Here is a 16,376-nt window from a genome sequence, read left to right on the forward strand (position 1 = left end):
ATAAGTCTATCAGGAGATAAAGGAAGGAAGGAAGGCTGTTTTGCAGTCCGAGTCATCTCGTAGCTATGACTTGGAAAGAACGAATGTTTAGTTGTATATTTATATGACTGCGCTGGTTTCGCCCAGGAGTAAGAGCGGGCCGCAGTGTTTCTTGGTTTCAAATTATAGATTATGCCATAAACTTATAGTGTGATTGCTAAGGGACCAATCTGCCATTTGAGCCGGAGCAATGCAAAAGCGTTGTTTGTGTATTTTACTTACCAAGCTGAAGTTCGTTGGGACATCTTCCCATTCATCGTCCGAAGTATTGCCATGTGCACTAGAACTGCACCCGGTACTAGCGACAAACATCGCGGCAAAAATGTCTTTCTAGAACTCTTAAAAGCAGGTGACGCGTCCCTCTCTACGTCCCCATCATAGTACTTAGTACTCTCAGCCTAAGTACTGACGCGTACACTCAGATGACGCGTCCACCTTTCTTGCCCATCACATAAATATGTCGCTACCCTATCACTGAAAAGCCAGCCTGACTCACTTCGGATTCCCTTTGACTCCTGTCATACTCGCCACATTCCTCCCCACTGACATTCCGCCGGTAAAGTTATGAACGCCTTTGTCGACCGCTTCGCGAACTCCTCTTCCGTCCCTGGCGTCCAAATGCGCTCGCGCGACGCCGTCCCTGCCGACAGCGACGACCTGGACAACGGGCTCGTCCTCTCCGCATGGGGCTCCGAGGCGGGCTTTGGCAACATCGCGCAGGGCGCGCCAACGTTCAGTATGCCGCTGGTAATCGACGTGAGCAGTATCCTATGTTTTTTCGTCGTCTCCGTTATAACCTTTTCCTTTCGCTGACGGGTGGAATCTGCCGCCTAGCCTGCAGCATTTCTACGGCTGCACACGGACGACCACGCCGACCCGAGCTGCCGCATCAAGCTCGCGCACGGGACGACGACGATCGCGTTTAAATACCAGGGCGGGGTCATTGTTGCTGCCGATGCGAGGGCGACTATGGGGAGCTACATTGGTGTGTGATTCGTTAGCATTTTACTCATTCGTATGGTTCGCTGGCTTATGGACTTGTCAAGGATCCGGAACGGTTAAGAAGATTATTGAAATCAACCCGTACCTCCTGGGCACGATGGCTGGTGGAGGAGGTTAGCTCCTCGACTTCTACTTAAACATATTCTTGCGCTGAGTTTGTGGCGCGACACGGCCACGTAAATACCAGGCGACTGCTCCTACTGGGAGACATACCTTGGTATGCACTGCAGACTGCACGAACTGCGTAACCACGAGCGCATCTCCGTCGCTGCTGCGAGCAAGTACCTGAGCAACCTGCTATACAGCTACAAGGGCACGGGTTTGAGTGTCGTATGTCTTCCTCTACTACTCTACTCCTATCCCACATATATTTAAACTTATGTACAGGGTACCATGATATCCGGCTAGGACAAGACAGTAAGCAACTCACTCACACCCATTATTATTTCTCTCCTGTACTTCAGAACACGCCTCTCATTTTTGCGTCCCAGGGACCAGCGGTATACTACGTCGACGCCGACGGCACACGCATGAAAGGCGACCTCTTCTCCGTCGGCTCGGGCAGCACGTTCGCGTACGGCGTGCTCGACCAGGGCTACCGCTCCGACCTCTCCGACGCGGAAGCATACGAGCTCGCGCGGCGGAGCATCCACGCAGCGGGCCACCGCGACGCGTTCTCCGGTAACCAGTGTAACGTGTATCATGTGAAGCAGGACGGGTGGACGTTTATTGGTGAGTTTGATATAGCTTATATCGCGGTTCGTAGGGGCGCGTTGGTTGACTTGAGTTGCGCGATTTTTACAGGGAACTATGATCTTTCGGAGCTGCACTACGAGGGGGTGGGGAACAGTGGAGGATACGGGTACGAGATGCGGACGGCGGGCCAGTCCTCGTCTGAGTAAATTCTAGTAGTAGGCGCTGTGTCGAACACGGCTGAAGACCGAACCGAATTCATGTACCACCAGCCACCGGAAGCGTTAAACAGCAGAATGAGACTGAAGTGTGTAGGAACAGTGAGCAGTAGCAAATGTTGCACTATGTCAGTTTGTGTGGTTCCAAAAAGATCATGACTGTCCGACGTCGTACGTTGAGCTATATTCGTCCATTGTGCTCATTTTTAGCTGCTAGTCCACTTTTAGCTTATGTTTCAAAGAAAGTAACAAACAATACAACCGAGCAGCGCGATGGTCCCCTTCGGCGGCCCCTGCAATAAGTAGTGCACATTGCACAAGCCCCTGTAGATAACCAAGCTCGCACGGTGACCGGTCTTTGTGCGGTGCACACTGTATTTTCCCCTCCAACAATGCGCTCATGCTCGCTACAAAAATAACCAATGACGCGCAGCGATCAAGCTCACATTCAAAAATAGTCTCTCCCCGCATGCCTGCTCTCCTGCTGCCGGCGCCATTGCGCTGCTTCCATGCTCTGCGCGCTCGCACGTTGGGACACACCAGCCAACCGTATTCGTGTTTCACGGCGCGCTGCTGCGCAGCCGAGTGGGGTCCCTCGTGGTGCCGAGGTACAATCTGGTCCAAGGTATCGCCTGATGGACTGTTCTCTTGTTCGTCGCTTGATCGTTGGATGGCCCGGGAGCGGACAGCGCCGGGCGAGACGACGTTGTTCTCTGTTCTCGCCTGTGCACGGTACCTGGGTATTTTTGAGGACCCACGCTTGGACGTTTCTCTTTCTCTCTGGGACGTAGTGAGCCGTGAGGAGGGTATATATAGTTGCCTCTGAGGGCTCCCAGCCCCAGACCTGCTTGCGCTGCTCTTGCTCCTGCTGTTCCAAAGTTACACCAGACCTCATCGTCATCGTCGTCGTCATGCTCAAGCTGACCTCTGTCGCGCTGCTCTCCCTCCTCGCGCCCGGCGGCGGCGCGCTCGCGTCCACCCTGACCGGGCTGATCAGCTCGGGATGCGCCACGGACGGCCCTGTGTCCTGCCAGAACACGACCGCCGTCAGCAACACGTGCTGCTTCGAGTACCCCGGTGTGCGTTCTCCCCCACATTACGCACCTCAGACCGTGTCGTACTGACGAGCTGTCTTTGCGTGGACACAGGGCCAGATCCTGCAGACGCAGTTCTGGGACACGGACGTGGCGGGGAGCCCCGCGGACTCGTGGACGATCCACGGGCTGTGGCCGGATAACTGCGATGGGACGTACGAGGAGGACTGTGATCCGTCGAGGGACTATACGAATATCACTGATGTAGGCTTCTCTCGTGTACGGAGGGAGGGGCGGCGACTTACGATGCTGTGTGTGTGTGATGCAGCTCCTGACGTCCCAGGGCGCGACTAGCACGCTCGATTATATGGAAGACGTGCGTCCCGTCCCTCATTTCCATCCCATTCCCAACTCACATCACCGCCTCTCCCTCCCACTCCCACTTACAACGAACAGTACTGGCTCAACGACGACGGCACCGCGCAAGAGCTCTGGGCACACGAGTGGGCGACGCACGGGACGTGCTACAGCACGCTGGAGCCGTCGTGCCTCCCGAGCGGGTCGCCCGCGGGCGCGGAGGCCGTCGCGTTCTTCGAGACGGTCGTGCGCGTGTTCAAGACGCTCCCGACGTACACGTGGCTCGCGGACGCGGGGATCACGCCCGACGACGGGGCGACGTATGAGCTGAGCGATGTGCTTGGGGCGTTGGAGAGCGGGTCTGGCGGGGTGCGTGTCTCGCCTCGTTTTTGGTTTTGGTTTTGGTTTTGGTTGGGTGGAGGCGCGATGAGCTGACGCGGTTTCGTTCGTGGTGGTGCAGTATACGCCGGCGGTAAGCTGCGACGACGACGCGCTGAGCGCGATCAGCTGGTACTTTAACCTCCAGGGCTCGGTCATCGACGGGACCTTTATCCAGATCGACGCGACGGATGACTCGAGCTGCCCGTCGAGCGGGATCAAGTACCCGCCCAAGGAATCCAGCGACTCGGATGGGTCCTCTCGCCGTCGCCGCGGCGCACACCGCCGCTCGAGCCACCGCGGACGGGGCATGAAGGCGCGCAGTGAGCTGTAAAAAGATGGATATAGGGTAGCATAGAGCCGTTCACTGGATGTGCTGTATAGTAGTAAACGTTGAGGTGAAAACAGGTGGATGGAATAGACAAGGTCGAAGAGCTTGCACGCCTATCCCGGAGCGCTTGAGCGCCTTTGGGGAAGAGAAGCCACTCTCGACGCAAGCCAGTCTCCCCGATTGAAGGAAGATAGCCGTTCGTGGATGTAAGAGCGAACTAGTCCTCAAAGGGTTTGCGGGGATCAATGATTGGCGGACGGTCCGCCGAGCGCCTGTGTGGACAGGCGAGGATCACACGGCATGCGCAGACCGTGCGGCAGTGTCCTCTTGAATCCTGAACCGCCCACGGCAGGCTATGATTCGGAGAGATCAGACACACTGATGCTTTTCTGCCGGGGGGCACTGCGGATGCGTTTTGGGGTACCATTTACGCGCGCGTTGTGCGCGTCGTTGTGCACAAGGGGTGGACCCAGGTTGTCCAATGGGGGAGATGACGTCCGGATTATCTAAAAGAAGTCGAGCGTCGCGGTGGGCGTCTCCACAACGACTGGGCAAATTTAGTCCGTCGGTCTTGAATGAGAGGAAAGAAAAGGGTAGCAAAGGGCCAAGTTGAGAGAGTTAGGTCAGATGTATTGTGTAGTGGACGCCGTACGGACCGAGAAGGATGATGATCTCGACGGCGGTGCGGGCAGTGGCAGTAGAGGCTCATTCAAACAGGGGCAAATAGCACACATGGACAGCGCCAAGCGAACGAGCGTGGTGCAGGGCAAAACAATCAGAGTTCCAAGACGAGGGGCTGTGTCCACTCCTGCGTTGCCACCCAGAACAAAACGCTCCACTCCGAGCATACAACCCTCAGATCGACATTTATCACCCTCACTCTCTCTCGCTGCACCCACCCCGATGAGCACATACTCAGCTTACCGTCCCCCACCCACGGGCGCACGCTGGGATCCACCACCAGAAGGACGACAGCGCATCGGCGGTGCACACGCTCAAGATCCCTCCGCCGCGACCTACAACCCCTACAACAACCCGCCACCACCCGCACCCAACACACAGTACTACGGCGCACAGAACTCCTCCTACGATCCCTCCAACTACGGTCCGAGTCCCCAGGGTTCCCTCGCCATGGGCAGCGGCCTTGGTTCTCGCGGGCGCACACCAAGCCCAACGCCGAGCGAGCACGCATCGCTCCAGCAGAAGAGCGCCTTTCCGATCATGGACAGGGTCAAGAAGATCAAAGCCGAGCCGCGCATCCTCCTCAAGCCGCGCTCTATCAGTGCGTCTCCCTTACCCCCGCCACATCATACCTGTATGCGCATCCTTGGCTGATTGCGACGCGCGCCATCGCCCCTTGAACAGTGTGGATATGCATCATTCTCGTGCTCATCGTCCTCGGCGCGCTCTTCTACTTCTACCACACCCAGATCGTGCACGCCCTCCAGACGCCCGCCAATAAACTCAAAAAGTGCGCCCTCTTCCTCTTTCCTGCGTACTGCCGTGCTGCCGTGTAACGTGCTCGCGTGCGTGCGTGCGTGTACATGCGATACTCACGCTTCCCGTCCCGCCCTCTAGTTTGCCCGGCGGATGGGCCATCATCATCGCCATCTTCTTCGTCATCTCGTTCCCCCCTGTGCGTACCTCACACCCACCCCTGTTCCATCGCCTAAACGCTGATTTGGGTTTGGTAGCTCTTCGGCCACGAAATATTAGCCATCGTGTGCGGTCTCGTCTACGGCGTCTGGGTCGGCTTCGCGATTGTATCTGCCGGGACGCTCATTGGAGAACTGGGCAACTTCTAGTGCGTTTTCCGTGTTCTTGCAGCGCTACCTCTCCCCCTCTGCTGTGCTACACATCTCTTTCCCTTCTTGTTCATCGAGTATGCACAACACGCTGACACCACTCATGCGATACTCGCGCGTTGTCGTCGTCTGAAGTGCGTTCAGGTACATGTGCCACGCTCGCGGCGAGAAGTGGGAGCGCGAGCGGATCGACTACGGCTGCATCGCGGGCCTCGTGCGCGAGGGTGGGTTCAAGATTGCGCTTATTGCGCGGTATAGTGCTATTCCGGGACACTGTGCGTAGCTTTCTTGGCATATTATCTATCTTCTCATCTCGATTCGCCGTCTGTCGTTTGTGGGGTATGATGGACAGTCACGACCGCGGTGTTCTCCACCGTCGGCATGTCCGTATGGATCTTCCTCATGGCCGCCATCTTGTCGCTCCCGAAGCAGTTCGTCACTGTGCTCATCGGGACGCTCATGGAAGCTAGTACGTCCCCCCTCTGTGCCCTATCGAGAGAGAAGCAAGGGCGCTTATGTCACACCGACGTGCCTATCCAGACAACCCGAGCACGCGCGACCGTATCGCGAGCGACGTCGTGGGCGTGGTCACCGCGCTGGTTACTGTTGCTGCGATGTGGTACATCAACAAGGAGATTAACAGGGTCAAGCCGGCTGTTATATATGCGAGGCGGAAACGCCGGTGCGTGTTCCCTCTCGTCCTCTCCGCGCCCATCTCCCCGCATCGCATCCTCATTCTCGTGCGCGTGCTCACCCCCCCCCCCCTACCAGCCAAGCTAAACTCGAAGCCTCGGGATCATCATCTCTGGGCCTGAGCGGCAGCACCCTATACCAGTCCGGCGGGCTCCAATCGACGACCGACTTTACGGGGTTCAGCGCCGGGTCCGGGCCCGGGCATGCGGAGCAGAGGGAGCAGATTGTGCCGCTCACGAGCTCGTTCGATGCGCCGCCCGGCGGCGGGTTCGGGCACCAGCAGTGGGACGCGCAGGGCCGGGCGGTGGGGTATGCGGGCGATCCGCGGTTTGATCCCCCGGGTGCTGCAGCGGCGTCAACGGTGCACGCGCCGCAGCCGCAGCGCGCTGCTGTCGGGCCGCCGTCGTTCCCTGCGCCGTCGAATAGTCTGAGTGTGCACGCGACGGGAAGACTCGGTGGGCAGGGCCAGGAGAGGCAGCTGAGCGCGGAGACGGTGCGCTGGGAGAACGCGGTGCAGCCCGAGGCGAAGGGGAACTATAGGTTGAACTCGATGTCGCCCGTGTCGGTGCTTGACAATCCGTTTGGGGACGACGGGGAGCCGTCGGCGTTGCCGTATGCGGCGCCTTCTGGGCCGCCGCTGCCGCCGCCTCCGCAGAGGTTCGCGTCGCCGCCGCCGTTGTCGCCGTCGCCAAGGACTGGGAATACGCCGAAGCCGTATGCGGCTGCTGCTGCTGTGGTGCCGGGGTCGCCGAGAGGGAAGGGAGGGGCGAGTGCGGGGGGAGGGGGAGGGTATGGGTTCGCAGCGCCGCAGCATAGCTTTGGGAGCGGGCCTGGTACGGCTGCGTCGCCGAAACCGCAGAAGCAGGCGTTTTCGCCGCCGCCCGGGCCGCCGCCTGGGTATCAGGAGGACGGTGGGATTCGGTAGGGAGCGGTGTAGGGAACGTCGAAGTCTGACCCTGTGGGCGTGTCGCTGCCCATCCCCCGTCATTGTGCGGCGGGAGATTGTTGCGATGGTGTCGGTTTGTGTTTTATTATCGATTGAGTTTCGAGGTTCTTACCCTAGTTATATCTTGCAATTGTAAGGAGGAGTATTGTGTATGTGCGTTATACTATACTAGTAGCTATAGTGGTGTGGAATGGACGGTTTTATTTCTTTTCCTCTTGATTGGCGCACAGCAATTATATTGGATTTTTTGCGCTCTACTATGATCTAACCGGTGTCGCACAGGATGTAATACTTGGGTGGTGTGGATTTGTTTAAGCACTACTTGAGATGGGTGAAGCTGTGTTTATCGATGAAATGTGCAAAGCATGAGGCAAGGTTTGGCAGGTCGGTGTCTCTAGGTGGGGAGTGCAGCCCGTTCAACGCCAAGACGGCTCTAAGATGGCTGTTTCCCCAGGACAGCGAGGAGGTGTTGTGGTACGACTTTGAGAGGTATGACGTCAGTGAAACATACCGGAGCGGTGGGATGCCTCTCGGAACAGGTTCTCACCGTGATCTTGCGGACGTCGGCCCTCTTGTCCCCACAGGCACCCCACGGGCGCTACACTCGTTCTCTCCCTGGGCCACTGCCTCGTGGGTCGAAACCTTGCTTGATTAATGCCCTTATATTCTCCGCAGGATGCTGTGGATCTATGTGACTGGCTTTTGCTCCAAGGAACGAACGATCCTTTGATTGTCTCTGTTCCGTTCGCTCCCCGTTGACCGACTCGGACGTGGAGATCCAAGTGTGCCTGGACACCGGACAGACAGCGTCGACGACGATCCAGCGACTCTCAGATCGACTTTCGACTCGGACTCGGACTCGAGCTGTACCCGTTCTGTCTCTGTTCTTTCCCAGAGGATTGTTGGACGCTAGGACGGCCGCCAAGCTGTGGTAGTACTAAGAGGGCAGGGTAGAGAATGGTTCTGCACGCGTCGTCGCAGTTCTCCTCGTCGGTGAGTGGGCGTTGCTGTATCGCTCGTCGCTCGTACCCACACTGATCGCTTTGTGCTTGTTATCATCTCTCCTTCATCCTGTGCAGAGCGACTTCCCGGAGATCTCGCCCTACATCCCCCCATTCTTTTGGAGACTTTGGCTCTCTGACGCGTGCGTCTCTCCTCTGCCTCCCCGCTCCATCATCGTATCCGACCACTAACGCGGACCCCAACGCCCACAGCGACCCATTCAAACACTCCCTCGACCACTACCGCGTACACATCTACGACGTCTTCCAGAACCTCCTCTCCGAGACACGTCGCGCGCCAGAATGCACCCGCACCGTGTTCGCCGCGTTCGACACCGGCACGCTCGACGACGGGTGCAAGGCGGCGCTCAAGACGGCGGAAGAGGCATTCTACAGGCTCGAGAACGCCGCCGAGCGCATCATCGAGGACATCGTCGCGGGTGTGCGCTCGAGCCGCGCGCGCGCGCCGCCTGCTGCCGGCCCCCCGCCCGTCCCCTGCGGAGCCAGCGCACTACATTCAAACGGGACAGGCGCAAACGGGACAGGCGCGAACGCGACCGTGGGCCCGTCGGGCGTCGTCGGCGAGCCCCCGGTGATGGTCAACTGGCGCACGGAGCTGCCGCTGCACCGGCGCGAACGCGACGTGCTCGTGCGCTACCTCGTCTTTCTGCGCTACCGCAACGGCGAGCAGTTCGCGGACACGATTAGGGGGCTCTCGATCAAGGTCCTCACGGACACGGGGACGGTCGTGAGCGCCAAGGTCGTGTGGCACCGCGTGCGGAGGCGCGCGCTGTTGTCGATGTATCATGCGTTTTTGTGCGTCGAGTATATCTCGGGCCCTGGGCCGACGGCGGGCGGGGATGGTGTGGGGCAGCATAAGCACAATCGGGTGTTGGAGCACTCGGATCGGTTCGATTGTTGGCGGTTTACGAGGGCGGAGGTGTGTGTGGGTGTTGCGGGGCAAGAGCAGCAGTATTTGCTGCCTGATACGTGTTTTGGGATTCTTTCGGAGGACTTTTCTACAGACCCGTGCGTTTTGTCCTCGGCTTTGTGATCTCAATCCACTGACCGTTGCTCGATGGTTTTCTCTAAAGTGACAACGGCGACTTCTTCTTCCCCATCACCCCCACGATCTGCGTATACCTCATCGCAAGCAGCGACGACGAACCCATGCTCTCATACACCGCCACATTATCACCCTCAAATCCAATGGCCATGGACATCGACGAGCCCTTCTCCTTCCCCTCCACAACAAACCCGCACGCCAACGCCACCCCCGGCCCGGGCCTTAACACGCTCTGGATCGAATGCGGCACCGACTCCGCCTCAGACGTACACCTGCGCAACGCCGCGACCCTCCAATCCCACCCACACCACCTCTACTTCTCCTCGCTCGCATCCATCGTGCGCGCCATCAGCGCCTACGACGAGGTGCGCGCCGCGCGCTCCGCCGCGCACGTCGACTACTCGCGGCTAAGGCAGCGCTGCCGGCAGAAGGCGACGGTCGAGGGCGTGACGAAGACGCTCGTCGTCAAGGGGAGCGTGCTGCTCGTGGATCTGACGGAGGAGGTGGTGAGGGTGGGCAACATGCCGCTCGCGAGCGGCGCGTTTTCGGATGTGTGGAAGGGCGTGTGGCGGGATGGGAGGGAGGGGCGGGAGAGGGCGGTGGCGATTAAGTATTTGAGGCAGTTTATGGTGGATGGGGGGGTGAAGGAGAAGCTGCTCAAGGTATGCGGTTGTTCGGTTTTGTGGTGTGTTTAGCAGTGAGCGCTGATGTGCACGCCCGGTGCAGAGGCTGAAGAGCGAGGTGGCGGCGTGGCACCGGCTGCAGCATCCGAATATCGCGCAGCTGTTCGGCGTTATCCAGTCGATGTCGACGATCGCGATGGTCTCGCCGTGGTGCAACAACGGCACGATCATGCACTACCTCGAGAAGGTCGACCCTTCCGCTGATCGGGTGGATCTGGTGAGCACTGCACTATAGTCTTGGTGTCAAGCTCTGCGGTGTGACCTGGCTGACTCTTTCTCTGTTTTTCGGGGAACAGCTGGTCCAGATAGCGTCGGGCATCAGCTACCTCCACAACTACAAGCCCGTCGTCATCCACGGGGACCTGAAAGGGGTGAGCCTTATCCGTGTTGAATAGCTAAAATGCCATGCTGATTGGCCACTGCGACATCGTCACAGAACAACGTGCTGATCGACGACCACGGCCGTCCGCTCGTGACGGACTTTGGCCTCTCGAGCGTGCTCGAGGACTTCAACGAGACGCTCCCAGCCCGCGTCGGCACATCGTGCTTCGCAGGCTCCACGCGCTGGATGTACGTCCCTCCACCTCACATCATGTGTGAGGATATAGGCAATGACAAGGATACATCACTAACCGGTTTTAACTCCCAGGGCCCCAGAGCTCTTACAAGCCCTCGTCGAGGAAGACTGGCACACCCCGCCGCGCATCACACCCTCCTCAGACGTGTACGCGTACGCGTCGCTCGCGCTCGAGGTCGCCACGGGCCAGGTGCCGTACCCGCACCGCCGCACGGACCACGCGATCATCGTCGACGTCGTCATGCGCGGCGTGCGCCCCGCCCGCCCGGCGCCCGGTGCCGCCGCCGAGTGTTTTCTGCGTCTGCCTGGGGACGGGGCTGCTTTTTGGGATGTGGTGGAGAGGTGCTGGGGCGATGCGGAGGTGAGGCCCGGGATGGGGGAGGTGTGTGAGACGTTGAGAAGGATTGCGGGGGCGTGATTGTTGTGGCTGGTCAGTTCTTATTTCATTTTTTGCAGTCAGATTTTTTCTTTTTCTTCTTTTCGTCACGACCTTTCATGCGGCATCTCACTGGATCTATAGCATATCACGGACACATGCATGATATCATGTACTAATACACAGACATTTTGAGGCATCGTCTCTTCTCTCCCGGCATGTTGTACACTGCCTATACCCTGTACCTATTTACACAAGCACATCCACTCCCGCCACGTTATGCACCTCCTTCTCCCGCTCCGTCGCATAAAACCCACCAAAATCAAACTGCTCCCTCTCCTCGCCCTCGCGCATCCACTGCAGCCTGTCCGCCGTGAGCCTCGCCACACGCAGAAACAGACTCCCATCAAGCTCCTCCGCGCCCGCGAGCTCCGTCTCCCCCCAGTGCCCGCGCTCGCGCGTGCCGTACGCGCTCCCAAAGTGCGCCAGCGCGCGCTGGATCTTGCACAGGTGGTCGTTGGGGTGCACGAGCGTCGTCTGCACGATGGGCAGCCACGCGTTGGGCGTGTGCGCGAGCGCGTCGGACGGGCTCGGCAGTGTCTCTTTGGACGGGGAGGGCGCGGGGCCGCGCAGGGTTGGGTGCGTGAGGAGCGCGGAGGTGCCGCGCAGGAAGGGGGCGATGTGGAGTGCGGGGCGCCCGCGGATGACGTACCATGCGAGGGCGACGGCGAAGTAGGCGCGCAGGAGGAGAGATTGGGAGGAGGGGGTGAGGTAGGCGAGCAGGGAGGGGGTGAATAGCACGGAGGTGACTAGGTGCATGCTGTGTGTCCCGTCGTGAGTACGGTAGCGCTCCATAGATGAAAAGCTTGCGGAAGGAAAACGCACTAGAAGAAATCGGCATTATACCGCCCGTCTTCCTTCCACCCAGCAATGCCATAGATGATCACGTTCAACCACGATAGCTCTTCGACATGACTCGCGACAAGCGCCGGGCTGCTCGTATTAGGCTGCCAGAGCGCGGCGTACTCGCGGATTGCGGGGCCGTATTTGCCGATGAGGTCCTCGTACAACGTGAACGGGTTCGGCGCGGGCACGTTATCGAACCTTTTATCGGTTTGGACGCGGGCGAGGATCGTGAATGGATGCACGGAGACTTTGCTCGCGGAGAGCGAGGCGAGGTCGGGCAGCGATGGAGAGAGGAAGTCGTCGAGCGAAAGGTTGGTGAGCGAGCTGACGGTGTTGGAGATGGTTTCGCCAATGGAAGGTTCACTGAAGAAGGCGGGCGGAAGGAGGTCGCTAGAGAGAGCGGGGTGAATAGCCGTCATAGCGAGGCCTGGAGAAGCGGAGGTTTTGAGTACGGCGTAGAGTGTCTTACTAACATATACTCACCCTCGGCTGCCTGACCCAAGAGCCCAAACTCGGCCCCGTAGCCGACGTGGATGTAGGGATGGAATAAGCCTTGCCGTTGCACACGTCGGCAACGCATTGAGATGGAAGGTATTTCAGCTCACCATCAACGATGCGATTCAGCATCTCTGGATGTTTCTTTCCCTGCGCGACCAGCTCATCATTGTAGTTGGCCTTTTTCGAAAAGACATATTCCTCGAACGTCTTTGAGAAACCCTTCTTCTGCAACTCTTCTCGGAAGAACGCTAGATATGCCTGATAGTACCTTGGAAAATGCATGTCAGCATCAACGGAACTCTAGCGAAGGAAGCGCCTCACTTTTGATTTCCGAGATGATCCCAGAAGTTGTTATGGTCGATGGGACCTGGAGAGTCGAACGCCGGGGTCTGGAATTCGCAGTGAGTCTGATAGGCAGCCTCGATGACGGGCCCCTGAGCGCCCATCGCCCAGATGGCGAGCAGATGGTGGGATGCATGACTGTGCGTGGATGAGAGATTGAGCTCTATTTGTTATGCCATAAATCAGGTGAGGGAACGTACTCGTGGAACTCCTTCTCCATGTCAAAAAAGATATGCCATCGCTTGTGGTTGTCTTCGAGCGTCTTGAGGAGAGACCGCGTTGTGTCTGGCGTAATTCCTGGCCATCTCTGAGGTGACAGGGACGAGGGTGGACCTGAAGGAGGCGGGAAGAGTGGCTGCGCTGCTTTGAAGGACATGTTACGGTAGTCTGGAGAGCTGGGTCAATCTGGCGTGACAGCGAGTTGGACGAGGAGAACAAGGTTCTTGTTCTGCTCCGGGCGAGCTTCGATGTCCTCCAAATAAGCGCAACGTCATTGGCATTCCTCGGTTTTGCTTCCGCATGTGGACGATGAAGTCGAAAGTGATGTCACGAGACAGAGTTCTGGATTCGGCAAATTCCGGCGTTCCTTCAACTTCAACCACTCGAGGTTGTATCAAGGTTGTATGCGGGCGACCAACCCGATGCTTTTGCACAGTGCACTGCCCGAAGCCAAGAACTGTTGAGGATGTGCATCAAACATCTGTACCGTACTTCCCATTTATACAGCAAGTTGCGAGATGGAGTACTTAAGGCTATGCTGCCACAGTTTTCCCCATTGGGCACGTTTCATTGCTTGCCAGGAGAGCAGCTCTGCAAAGGTCATGCAGGTTGACAATGTTTTCTTCAGCAATTAGTACAACTTGGTACGGGGTGTGTTATTGCTTACCACCAGAGCGTATGATGATAAAGTCGAGCCCCAATTTAAGCAGCCGACAGCAACTGGCAAACATGATTTCACCCCGAATGGCTGCTTCGAACTAAGACTTCAAGCTATTTGTGTGTATCTCGGTCGGTAGAGGACTAAGTCGCGAGGGTGATTAGACTGTGCGAGAGCGACCAACGATAATATTCTCACCAGCAAGTCTGTCCCGAAGTATAGAAACGCAACATAGTAGGCATCCTGGATTTTTGTAATCACCCTTATTCATGGAATGACTCGGATATAATGTGCAGTCAAGGCTTCGAAGAGCTGGTGATGAAAGTGCATTTTATCATATTGCGTTATAAAGCTATGACCAAACACGAGGGCGACACACGGCGTATAGTACATTTCGGCTTTAAAGCGCGACTTTGTAATTTCAGCGAATGCTAGTTCATGCGCAATACAATATACGACATTGTCAACTCTTATCCGGAGATGTCAATGTCGTGTTACATGCAACAAAGTAAGAGACTCTGCGGAGAACTAGGATGAGTTACGTGTCCTTGTCGATATTGTGTCAAAATTCGAACGCTCAACGCAAGTATCCGCAATCTCCGCCACTAGCTTCTCTTTGGAGCACATATCGCCATAGTCGAGTGGGAAATCGATGATCTCCGATGCAATCTCCACTAAGACGGTATTCGTTGCTTGAGGGCTGCACATGTAACCTAAGGATACAACGGCTATAAAAGAGATGACCTAAAGTTGCTCAGATGACAGGGTACCTGAAAGTTGAAAGCGTTCACGTATAAACCAATTTAAGTCCTCCCCACGTTTTGATACTGCGAAGCTCTACTTGCAAGTCTCCGTGTCTTGGCCGGTCCGACTATTACCACCCAAGGGCGGCGCATCAGGAAAATGACAAGCCGCTTTACCAGCATTATCCTGACTTTGCCGAGATGAACCTACTTTTTTGGTATTTTCGGCTCTTTACTAGAGAATATTTGGCTAGAAAATCACATCAGGGGGCATTGAAGCTGCAAATCTCATTACGAAGAGTAAGCTACGAGTCTTTCAAACCGATTTGGATCCTCAAATGTAGCAGAATTGTGGTTTCAAATTTTGGGAAAGTAGGTTCACTCTGGTAAAGTCAGGAAAGTGCGGTTAATACACGTGTCAAAATCCTGATGCCCGCCCTCAACTGACCAAGGCTATTCGCTAGCTGCATACTCAAGGTCACGCAGCACGCTCGTGTTTATCGCAATCTGCCCAAAGTAGACAAGGCTCGAAGGAACGATCACCGGCAATCTTCCACGACTACTCACTTATCCGAATCTAATATTGGTGTGTTCCGACCGTTGTGGTCACGGTCGGAAGATCTGCTTCCGCGGCTCGAATACGGACGCCAATCATTCTATGACTTCATGCGATAATTCTCCATTAGTACCTGCGCCACGAACTTCACTCTCAGGACACTGCGGGTAACCAAAGATCGCATCGTCAACTCTCAAGCAGAGCAAGGTCTCGTTTCATTCGGTGTAAGCGAGCGACGTCATCCATAATGAGATCCACGTGTCAGGTTGCTTACGTACAAGATCTGCGTACCGGCGGTAGCCGAGTTGGCGTCGGTCAGCCAAGCGGTCGGCGTTAGGGCCGGAAATTTTGCGACGCCTTCCTCCATGACGCTCTTGTTTCACCATGTTCGGATGCTCAATGACATATCCACTCACAAAATATTCCCTTATCCCGAGGCCTGGGGCGTGACCGAGAACCACTAGAGCCAATATTTACCTATAGATGACTCGGACATGAAAGGTCAGAGGAAGATAAGAGGAAGGTGATGAGAGCCGGGTGAAGGTGAGTCCGCCGGGTGTATCAGCATATGGAGTACTGAGACTATCAATTGCCTCATCCGCCGGCTCTGACAACCTTTACCATGCCTCCGTTTCATATGATCCAAATCTCATCGTGCCCCTTCATTCGCCAAAGTTGACCCGGTCGCTGTCATCTTCGTCTCACGCTGCCAATACGGCCGTGCACAGTGCGCACCATGCCAGACCAGACCATGCCATGCCGCCATTATTCGACTGCATTGCCTATTCGTCAGTCTCGGTCTATCTCGCCGATCGGCTGTTGGTTCATGCAAGCTAGCGTTTGGCCCACACAGAATGCTCCGAAGTCTGGTCGCCCGCTCGATTTTAATCACCTTTTAGCTCATCGGACGACGTCCGTCCGTCCGACCCTTGGCGTTTCAAGTCGTTCATCAGCATCTGTCAGCATCCCCCATTTCTCGAGTCACTGGCTCGAAACCACAGTTTGCCTTTAAGGAACGATGTTGTTTCGAGGTGTCTTCGAGAATATCTCACCCGTGCCTCACACCAGCGATACCAGACATCCTCGTTAACGTAACCCGGCACAAAGTTCATACTTTGGGACATAGAGTCACGTCGGCTATCCTATCAAGATCAGCACCGGTCCCTCGGCCTCGTTCCCTTGTGTCGTCCCTCCAGATCAAGTAATCCGCCCATCACTCGTAGAAAACGCTCAGCCAATCTGAGCGCCGCCTGGG

The 16,376-nt window shown here is 56.9% G+C and overlaps 5 protein-coding genes across 5 annotated transcripts; 4 read left to right on the forward strand and 1 right to left on the reverse strand.

Annotated features, from left to right (window-relative positions):
- Positions 1–603: 603 nt before the first annotated feature.
- On the forward strand, positions 604–1,943 carry CONPUDRAFT_157133 (proteasome component pts1; the record flags this gene model as incomplete). Its single annotated transcript, XM_007774058.1, has 6 exons — positions 604–795; positions 874–1,024; positions 1,086–1,154; positions 1,229–1,371; positions 1,506–1,773; positions 1,846–1,943. The coding sequence occupies 6 exons, from the start codon at positions 604–606 to the stop codon at positions 1,941–1,943; spliced, it is 921 nt and encodes a 306-aa protein (XP_007772248.1).
- Positions 1,933–4,228, forward strand: CONPUDRAFT_128968 (ribonuclease T2). The gene is made up of 5 exons (XM_007774059.1): positions 1,933–3,031; positions 3,101–3,250; positions 3,315–3,362; positions 3,443–3,712; positions 3,804–4,228. Exons 1-5 carry the CDS (start codon positions 2,864–2,866, stop codon positions 4,053–4,055), a joined length of 888 nt encoding a protein of 295 aa, XP_007772249.1. The 5' UTR covers positions 1,933–2,863; the 3' UTR covers positions 4,056–4,228.
- Positions 4,229–4,988: 760 nt separating this feature from the next.
- On the forward strand, positions 4,989–7,684 carry CONPUDRAFT_109263 (uncharacterized protein). The gene is made up of 9 exons (XM_007774060.1): positions 4,989–5,334; positions 5,418–5,523; positions 5,631–5,688; positions 5,747–5,856; positions 5,993–6,132; positions 6,210–6,326; positions 6,398–6,539; positions 6,629–7,569; positions 7,634–7,684. The coding sequence occupies exons 1-8, from the start codon at positions 5,184–5,186 to the stop codon at positions 7,473–7,475; spliced, it is 1,671 nt and encodes a 556-aa protein (XP_007772250.1). The 5' UTR covers positions 4,989–5,183; the 3' UTR covers positions 7,476–7,569; positions 7,634–7,684.
- A 769-nt stretch (positions 7,685–8,453) lies between these two features.
- On the forward strand, positions 8,454–11,241 carry CONPUDRAFT_157136 (kinase-like protein; the record flags this gene model as incomplete). The annotated part of the gene is made up of 8 exons (XM_007774061.1): positions 8,454–8,489; positions 8,576–8,640; positions 8,711–9,526; positions 9,592–10,225; positions 10,290–10,463; positions 10,543–10,617; positions 10,683–10,840; positions 10,896–11,241. The coding sequence occupies 8 exons, from the start codon at positions 8,454–8,456 to the stop codon at positions 11,239–11,241; spliced, it is 2,304 nt and encodes a 767-aa protein (XP_007772251.1).
- Positions 11,242–11,448: 207 nt separating this feature from the next.
- Positions 11,449–13,321, reverse strand: CONPUDRAFT_157137 (uncharacterized protein; the record flags this gene model as incomplete). The annotated part of the gene is made up of 6 exons (XM_007774062.1): positions 11,449–12,019; positions 12,085–12,532; positions 12,589–12,657; positions 12,711–12,871; positions 12,925–13,083; positions 13,146–13,321. 6 exons carry the CDS (start codon positions 13,319–13,321, stop codon positions 11,449–11,451), a joined length of 1,584 nt encoding a protein of 527 aa, XP_007772252.1.
- Between the last annotated feature and the right edge of the window lie 3,055 nt (positions 13,322–16,376).

Source organism: Coniophora puteana (assembly GCF_000271625.1).
Source record: "Coniophora puteana RWD-64-598 SS2 unplaced genomic scaffold CONPUscaffold_11, whole genome shotgun sequence".
Lineage (NCBI taxonomy): Eukaryota > Fungi > Basidiomycota > Agaricomycetes > Boletales > Coniophoraceae > Coniophora > Coniophora puteana.